Source organism: Neomonachus schauinslandi, chromosome 15, assembly GCF_002201575.2.
Source record: "Neomonachus schauinslandi chromosome 15, ASM220157v2, whole genome shotgun sequence".
Taxonomy (NCBI): domain Eukaryota; kingdom Metazoa; phylum Chordata; class Mammalia; order Carnivora; family Phocidae; genus Neomonachus; species Neomonachus schauinslandi.
Window position 1 is genome coordinate 36252216 of NC_058417.1, and position 9514 is coordinate 36261729.

Sequence of the window (9514 nt, forward strand, 5' to 3'; positions counted from 1 at the left end):
TCTCACACACACACACCCAGAGTTAGGTTGCCCAAATTTCCCTACTTGGGTCCAGGAAGAAATTGTTCACTCCTCTCTCTGGTCTGCCCCTAAATCACCACTTCATTGTCAGGAGTGATAAACTCCTCTTCCCCCTCTTTTTCCAGACCCCAGTCTTCCCGCACACCCCTGTGATGTCTCCTACTCCAAGTAGGAGCCCGGCCTTTGTCCCCTGAAGTTTGAAAGGTCCCAGCCTGCAGCAGCAGCTCATAGGAACCGGGTACCCTCCAAGCTGCCTGTTCCCCCATCCACCTACCCCCTTCCCAGCCCCAACCAGGGCCAACCGGCCTGCCAGAAATCTCCAAGAAAGGAAGAAGAAAGAAACCAAACTGGGATCTAATTGCCTCCCAAGCAGTTCAAATGGGCTCTGTTCTCCAGAATTAATAAGAAGCCCCCACTCCTTCTCCCACTGCATTTGGGGGTGTGTGTCCTCTGAAAATTTTCTCCAGGTTAGCTTTCTGGATCCCCAGTCCTCCTTTTCACCCCCACCCCACCATGCCACAGCTCCTTGTGTCCCCAGAAGAGACCACAATGAGTTGAGGAGGCTCTGGGAGGGGAGGGGTTCACCTCTGTCTTTGGAAAGCTCCTCCACCCTCCTTCAGCTCAGCTCCAGGCTAGATCCTCCTGCAGCCCAGTCCCACAGGCCCACAGCTGGCTGGGTACCTTCTGGGCTTTCTTAATTTCTTGAGGTAATGCTGTGCAGCCCCATAGCGACCAGGTTCTCCTCTTGCCTCAGTTTTGCAATGACTTTCTGTAGCTAGTGGTAGCAACAGCTAGGAGAGCTGGAGGGTCTGAGGTACATTTTTGACTTTTAATTTTGGGGAGTAAGAGAAAAGACCCAAAGGTGCTCATTCCCTTAAGCCTCCGGAAGCCTCCCTGGGGTGAGTCCCCAACCCACCAGGCCCAAAGCTACATAGGAACCAACATAGTAGGTCCCTAACCAGGGTCTAGAAATCTCAGGACAGGCTCCATGCAACCACGTACGCAGGCAGCTGTAATGGTGTTCTTTGAGGGTCCTGGCTTGAGTAGCAACATAGGCTTGGGCTTGCGCGAGGGGAAAAATGGCTCCCACCCTCTGTCCTCACCACCCTCCCCTTCCTTCAGCCACCAGCTCTCTAGGCAGGTGGTAGGGTCCTTGGGACATCACAGTGGGAGGTTCTGGCGTGTAGTTCCTGTTGCTGGAGAGCAGGGAGGCCATGGGTCCCACCCACCGCCTGCTCAGCAAGGCCCCAAGAAACTGGCTGCTCCAGCCCGTGAAAACTGACTTAGCGGGACTGAAAGCAGTAGGGGCTGGAGGAGGCCCGGGGAATACTCGCGAAGAGAGCAGGACCCTTTCTTAGCCCAAAGCAGAGCTTGTGAGTGGGGTGTGAGGGAAGCTTTGCCAGACACAGCCACCCTCTCCTGGAGGGAAGACAATAGCTGGAACCATCTCTCACCTTTGTTCTCCAAGTCCCATCTCTTCTGGTGCATCCAGATGGGAGAAGGCAAAAGCCAAGCATTCTAACCAGGAGGTCACAGGGTAGTGGCTGGCTCTGTCTACTCGAAGTTAAGAGAACAAGTTTTCCAAGCTGGCTTTGTAGAAAAGAGAGACTCCCTGCCTTCTATTTTATCCCCTAAGCCCTGAGTCAGCAGTTAGGCAGAGTTGCAAGCACTCCTGCTTTGGGAGATGTCCTGGTCCTCTTTTTGTCTCTCCTCCACCGGGAGTGGCTCTTCCCCACCCCCGCCCCAAATCTGCAGACACCTACATTCTTGGCTCTTGGCTCCCTCCTACAGGCCTCCTCGCCTTTTCCTGCCCTTCTCAAACACACCCTAAGAAAAGTTTAGCTTTTGTAGTCCTCCTCACTTGTGCCAAGAGTCATAAATCTTGCAGAACTAAGAGAAACAAACAGGTTTGTTCTGCATAATAATAATAACTACCCTCCTTCTCTTCTGCCAGCGCACTTAAGATGAAGCCATTTTGGTAGTTCTTCTCACCTTCTTAGAAGTACAAATGTCCTTGTCACCTCTTAGCCCCTTCTCCCTATCCAGAGGTGAGAATCTTAACAGAAACTTCTCCGTGAAGTTCTTACAGCCTCTCTATTGCCAGCCGTGTCTGGAGCTCGAGCTAAACAGACTGCTCCTTTTGTCACCCTCTCCTCAACCCCCCTCCTCCTGCAAGATGGTCTGGATTTTTAAAATAATCACTCACCGCTTGTTGTCTGTTCTCAAAAGGGGGGGTGTTTAAAAAAAAAAAGGTCTGGCTGTCTCCCCTACCGGTTGGAAACTGAGCCTGGAGATTTGCGGGGAGAGAGAAGAAATAGGGAGGGTGTGGGGGAAGAGAAGAAACAGCCTGGGAGACTTGGAGAGGGGGAGCCAGGGCGAGAGGGCGGGAGACCCAGCCGCCAGTCCCGGAGGAGTGAAACTACTTAAAAAAAAAAAAAAAGCCCAAGTGTTGCCACTTCGAATGAACACAGAGGGGCACCCAGCACCCCCACCCCCAGGCGCCTTGCGTGCCTTTGACTAGGCCTCCCCACCTACTTCGCAGTTAGCATAATGGTTTACCAGCAGGGTGCCGGGGAGCTGTGAACTCCACTGGCTTTGCCTTGCCTTCCTCTTCCTCCCCCCCCCCCCCCCCGCGCCAGAATCTCAATTTAAAAATTTACCTGTTTAAAAAAAAAAAAACCCAAAACAAAAATCCCTACTTTCTTTCCTTTCTCACTTTTTTTTTTGAGGGGGGGGTTTTAAAAAATGTCCCCCTCCCCCATCACCACCAACACCTTCCCTCCTTATCAGGCATCTAAGCTTGCTAAAGGGGGAGTGGTGGGGGTGTGTGTGAGCTTGTGTGTGTGTGAGTGTGTGTGTGTGTGTGTGTGTCTGTGTGGTTTTTTTTCCCTGTGCAAAAGCAGAGGCCATTGTTACGGAGAGTAGGGCGTACCAGTCTTGTAGGGCAACCACACTGTGGCGGCTTGGCCGAGCCGGAGCTTGGAGCTGGATTCGCAGCGAGCTGAGCCGCCCGAGCACCTTTCGGTCTTCTTCTATTTTTTTCCCCGCTCCCCCACCCCCTCCCTCCTGAGCACCCCCGCTCCCAAGCCGAGTGAATTGAAGCAGACGCCGCGCGGCTCCTTCGGCCGCTCTGCCCCTCGGGCTCCCCAGCCGGGGTGGCTATTGGGGGGGGGCGACGCAGCTTTAAACAGTGGTCTTTTTTTCCTTTGCCTTCAAGGAGGGGAGATTTCTCGCCTGCCGCTCGCGCTGGGGCTCGATGTGAATATATATTATGTCTGCCTGTTCTCCCCTCGTCGGTGGCTAAGGTAAGCTGGACTGAAATAGGCTATCAGTTTGTGAATGGCGGAGAGTATGTCTCAATGATTTATGGCCCATATGACTCCAATCTCGGTTCAAGAAGAGTTCACAAGCTTTAAGCTTCCTTCCACGCAGCGACTCTCCTCTCTCTCTCTCTCTCTCTCTCTCCCTCCCTCCCCCTCCCTCCCTCTCTCTCTCTCTCTCCCTCTCTCTCTCCCTCTCCCTTCTTGCTTCTCTCCTTTTCTCCTCTCTTTTCTTTCAGCAGCCAGATCCAGGGCTGAATTTTTTCCCCGGCTGCTAAGAAGAGCCTAACCTTTCTCCCTTTTCCTTTCTTGTTCTTTTATTTTTCTTCCTTCCACTATTTTTTTTTTTTTAAAGTCCTGGAAGGTGGCCCATCCCCTGTCTCCGGGCTTCCCCAGCTATTGTTACTCGACCCGGCTCTTTTCAGGGGTGTGCCTGGACAGGTGGGGTTCTTGGGGTGGCTCACCGCCCTTCTCTAGTGAGACCCTGGGGGGAAGCCGGGAGCCACCGTCTCCCTCCCTCCCTCTCTCCTGAGAAGCCATATGGAGCCTGGATTTTTCCAACATGGAGGCAAGGGAAATAGACATGTTTGGCTTGGTAGAGCTGCATCCACCCCCTCTTCTCCTGGATCCCTAGATCTCGGATCCCCTCAACACCTTAACCTCTTCTCACTGTCCCTCCGGCAGACCCAGGGCCTGCCAAAGTCCCGGAGCAGAGTTGCTAAGGTGCCTTTTAATTCGGTTACCTCCAGCTCCCAAACTTGCTGCCCTCAGCCCGGTGTGCTTGGAACCTGCCACCGCGAGCCCTTTAGGCGTTCTGGATGCTTTCTCTTCGCCTCCTTGGGCCAGCCTAGCTAGTCACCAGCCCCTGCGGCAGCAGCGGCCGAGACAGCCCAGAGGCGGCAGCCAGGGGCTAGCTCCGTCCACAAACCTCCCAGCCCTCTCTCGCCGCCGGCGGTGTCTCCATTCTTTCCTGTTCCGTCTCTGGCTTCTCCGCTTCCCACACTCGCCTGGCCTCTGTCCTGCAATGGTTTGCAGGTTTATTGCAGGGGGAACGACAGGAATTTCGGCCCCAGGCGTCTAGTCAGATTATTGCTTTATCATCATCATCATCATCATCATCATCATCATCATTACGGCTGCAACAATCATTTAGACTAAATAAAGCCAGGGCCCAGCCAGCCAACCTCTTCCAACGTTTTTATTTCATTCTCTTCTCTATCTATTAATAACAAACTCAACTGATGCCTGTTAATTAATTCCCCCTTCATCCAGGGCTGCTCCGAAGCTAATTTTGGTTAAATCATCAGAGGCTAATGGTAATAATAATAAAGGGATTGGGTCAGGCTGGTCAATTGAACTCCAGTTCTCCTCCCTGGAAGGACCTGCTGCTCTACAGACCCATGTGTATTTCCCAGAAACAAATTCTTCCCAGAAACCAATCGGAACTCAGGGCTACCCTGGCTCCCTTTTGAGTGTAAATCTCTGCCATTAAGAAGGGGATTTATGTGTGGAAGGGACTTCCTTCACCTGCCCTCCTTTTATTTTATTTTCCTATTTTTAGTTTGCTTTGGAGTTGACCAGCTGGGCTGAATGAGATTTAAGTAGTCCAAACTCACATGTCAGAAGACAGGGTCACTCTGGAGGTTTTATGAAATACGATGGTGAGAGATGCGGGAAGACAGGGAGGAAAAAAATGCAATCAGAAGTTTTAGAAGAAATACACAAAATCCTATGACAGCTTGAAGCTTTATTTTTTCTGCACAGTTTTAAAAGTCTGCGTTAAAATAATGATTTTTTTTTTTTTTAACTTGGAAAACTTCAGTAAACAAGATACCCTGTTTCCAACCCAGAGAATAATATTGTTCTGATTGCTCTGTTGACTTTCTTTTTTGCCTTGGGAAAAGGTGTTCTCATTCAGGAAGCACTTTAGCATCTCTTGGTAGAAAAGTCCAGCAGTTATCCAGTTTCTCTCTTCTTTTCTTCTTTTGGAGAAATCAGAGGAAACAGACTGTCAAGGAAAGGGGTGGGGAAAAAATTAGGTCTGATGAAAAAAAATGGAGCCGGGAGAGACTTGGGCCAAATGGTCACTGCACCAATTAGTCGGGCCAGGGAAATGGAAACAATCCTGCTCCATTTGGGGGCCCCATGGGGCTGCTAGCTGCTGGGTCCCAGACTTAGCTGAGCAGAGACTCAGACTGAAGGTGGTGGTACCTGCCTGCCGCAGGGCCATGGAGGAGGCTCGGTTCTGCTGGCTCTGGATGTTAAAAATCTTCAGGAAGTTTCTAGGTCAGGCTGTTGTTGTCTTCGTGAGGTGGGAGGGGAAAGAGAGGGCTCCTCACAGGAGAAGGTTCCCTGCTCAACTTGCTTCTCCTTCCTGTCTCTTTCGGAGATGCTCTGTTTTTTTTTCCTTCAGGCTAGACTCTGCTTGGGTGAGAGACCTGGAGGGACATGGAGGGAGGCAAAGACAGGAGGCGTCTCAGCTCAGAGGAGGGTGTTGGTGATGCTTTTATTTTGGAGTCTCCTAGTTCCCCCCCACCCCAGCCACCCTATCCCAGAGTTGGTGTGTGTGTGTGGGGAGGGAGATTGGGAGAGGGAGGAGGAAGAGGTCAGGGGCTAGCATGCAGGCGGGAGAGAGAAACCATGGCCTTTGCGGTAGTAAGATTCTATACCTAGGCAGTCCCCAAAGGAGTAGAAGTGGAAATAAAAACTGGTGGGCTTTTTCCTTAAAATTAAAATAAGAAATAAAAAAAAATCCATTTCAGGTCAGGAAAGTGGCCTCAGCATCTGCTTTGAAGATGTTGGGGTGGGGGAGAAGAAAAAAAAAAAAAACCCTATTGATGTCAGTTCCCTTTTCAGCTCCTAAGATGGATTCGAGCCCCAGTCCTCTTCTCCCCCTTGTGTCTCTTCTCTCACCCCGCAGGTCAGCCGCTCCCAACGGACTCGGGAGGAGGGGGGCAGAAAGGGGAGGGGGGGGTCCGGCGCCTCACGTGACCCCCGCGGGTGCCAATGTCCGGTCGTGAGGGTATCAGGCTCTTGCAAGTTGCCACCCACTGCCCGGGCCTCGCCCAGCGATGCAGAAAGCCACCTACTACGACAATGCCGCGGCAGCACTCTTCGGAGGCTACTCCTCGTACCCTGGCAGCAATGGCTTCGGCTACGACGGCCCCCCCCAGCCCCCCTTTCAGGCCGCCACGCACCTGGAGGGCGACTACCAGCGCTCGGCGTGCTCGCTGCAGTCCCTGGGCAACGCCGCCCCGCATGCCAAGAGCAAGGAGCTCAACGGCAGCTGCATGAGGCCCGGCCTGGCCCCCGAGCCCCTGCCCGCCCCGCCCGGCTCACCCCCGCCCAGCGCCGCACCTACCAGTACCACCAGCAACAGCAGTAATGGGGGCGGGCCCAGCAAAAGCGGCACCCCCAAGTGCGTTTCCGGCTCCAACTCCACCCTCACCAAACAGATATTCCCCTGGATGAAAGAGTCAAGGCAAACGTCCAAGCTGAAAAACAGCTCCCCCGGCACAGGTACCAGCTCTCTGCCTTCCCCGTCGTCAGCTTTTGTCAGGGCCAGGAATGTCACTGTTATTCTAGCACCCAGCCCCTAGGCGCCCGGGCGGCGGCGCTTTGCCCGTAGCCCCCACCACCTGACGACCCCTGACCCCGCCAACACCCTGTCCCGCCAGCCACCCTCCACCTGAGCTGCCGAGAGCTCCAGAAGGCCAGGTGCTTGCTCGGCCTCAGCCCTTGGCAAGGCCACAGAGCCACGAGACGCTGCCAGCAGACGCAGAGTCGTCAACGATTGATTATTATTAAGTATGATTACTGTGGGTATTAATCACAATCGCTCGGGCGGCCCGGGGTCCCGGCCTCCAGGCAAAGCAGCCTCTTCGAGCCACACTTCCGCGCCCTGTCCCCGAATGTCCAGATTCCCCCAGGGGTTCTCCTTGGCCGCCCACCTGGTCCAGAGGACCTGGCGGGAAGTGTGTGTGGGAGGGAGTGGGGGTGGGGTGGGGTGGGGTCTTCCCAGAACCCGGAATTGGGAAATGGGGGGAGAAAGCGTGCGCGAGAAAATCCAGCTCTAAATGAATGGCCATGCGGCTCTGTCTGCGTGACATGATCAAATTTTCATAAGCTGGGGCAGCAAGAGGAGAACGGTTTTCTTAATAATGGCCACTTTTATAGGGGGTCCGCTAATGGTACGGGGGTTGGGGGGGGGGGCGGTTAGGAGGAGGCGGGGACGAGAAGGGGAGGGCGGCGGTGGCTCCGAGTCCAGGCCTGGATTTATTAAGAAACCATGCATTCAATTTCGGCGTGTTCAGTAATTATCTTTTATTTCATTTTGTCCCCTTCCCACCCCTCCCCCTCGGATCCAGCGGAGGGCTGCGGCGGCGGCGGCGGCAGTGGGGGCGGCGGCGGCGGCGGCGGGGGAGGGGACAAGAGCCCCCCGGGGTCGGCGGCGTCCAAGCGCGCGCGGACGGCGTACACGAGCGCGCAGCTGGTGGAGCTGGAGAAGGAGTTCCACTTCAACCGCTACCTGTGCCGGCCGCGCCGCGTGGAGATGGCCAACCTGCTGAACCTCAGCGAGCGGCAGATCAAGATCTGGTTCCAGAACCGGCGCATGAAGTACAAGAAGGACCAGAAGGCCAAGGGCCTGGCCTCGTCGTCCGGGGGGCCCCTCCCCCGCCGGCAGCCCCCCGCAGCCCATGCAGTCCACGGCCGGCTTCATGAACGCCTTACACTCCATGACCCCCAGCTACGAGAGCCCGTCCCCGCCCGCCTTCGGCAAAGCCCACCAGAATGCCTACGCGCTGCCCTCCAGCTACCAGCCCCCTCTCAAAGGCTGCGGCGCCCCGCAGAAGTACCCCCCGACCCCGGCGCCCGATTACGAGCCTCACGTCCTTCAAGCCAATGGGGGCGCCTACGGGACGCCCACCATGCAGGGCAGCCCCGTGTACGTGGGCGGGGGCGGCTACGCGGATCCGCTGCCGCCCCCTGCCGGCCCCTCCCTCTACGGCCTCAACCACCTTTCCCACCACCCTTCGGGGAACCTGGACTACAACGGGGCGCCCCCTATGGCCCCCAGCCAGCACCACGGACCCTGCGATCCCCACCCTACCTACACAGACCTCTCCTCTCACCATGCGCCTCCTCCTCAGGGTAGAATCCAAGAAGCGCCCAAATTAACACACCTGTGATGGGAGAGGGAGGGCGGAGGGGCGAGGCCATGGGGTGGGTGAGAGCCAGAGGGGTGCCCGGCCGTGGAGCTGTGGGAGGGCAGCCTGGAGGTCTGACAGAGGAGGCCAAGAGGTGATAGGCACGCTTCCTGGGAAGACCAGGCCTGGAGCTCCTTTCCCTCCCCCAGGCCTGAGAAGTTGCTTTTTAAGGTCCTCCAGTCCTTGTTCCATCTGCCTGCCGACCCGTTGGAGAGGAATCCACAGCAGATTGTGGAGATGACCCCCTCAACCCTAGGCCTCCAGCAATACCCAGTTGGAATTCCACGCTCCTGAGTGGGGTGGAGGAAGAGGAGATAGGGAAACAAGGCAGAGAAGCACATTTAAAAAAACAGACAAGATGGGTAGGCCATCACCAACCAACTTACCTTCTATCTCTGTGGGTAATTTCTCCAAATCTTGACTTTTTTTTCTTGCAATTCTCCTTTAAAAAACAAAACAAAACAAAAGAGCGCATTTCAAAACCAAGGGCACAAAGCACGCTCCCCTCCCACTTCCATGAAGCCTCAAGTTTCTTCCCATCTATTTGAGGTTTCTTGAAATTCCCTTCATTTCTAGCCCCATATTTTCTGCTTTAGGACATTAATATCTCTACCCCGCCCCCATCTATTACAGTCTTCAGAGGGCTCAGGGATGGTGAGAGATCCTGAAAGTCAGAGCTGTCTATATTATAAATATATATTTTTTTCTTTTATGGAAAACTGGGTGGTCAGAGCAGGCAAGGTGTCAGGACTAAAGGTTTGCCCATTCTGCTGCCTCCCATCTCAGCTCCAGGACCATCCCCCTCTCTCCACAGAAAGCAGTCGGCGACACGAGGTTCTACACTTTTCTTTTCTTCTGTTGCTCTCTTGACTTAACGTGAAAACAGGGTATATTTTAACAAACTGTCTGTCCCAGGCAGGGGCTGCAGCTGGGCCGGTGCGCCTTGCTCAGCCCCCTGACAGGACA

General features: G+C 54.7%; 1 protein-coding gene across 1 annotated transcript; it reads left to right on the forward strand.

Moving 5' to 3' along the window:
- The first annotated feature begins 6412 nt into the window (after window positions 1–6412).
- HOXB3 (homeobox B3) lies at window positions 6413–8530 on the forward strand. The gene is given in 4 exon segments (XM_021704057.1): window positions 6413–6866; window positions 7317–7342; window positions 7714–8001; window positions 8003–8530. Coding segments are annotated over 4 exon segments (1296 nt in total).
- Window positions 8531–9514: the final 984 nt, after the last annotated feature.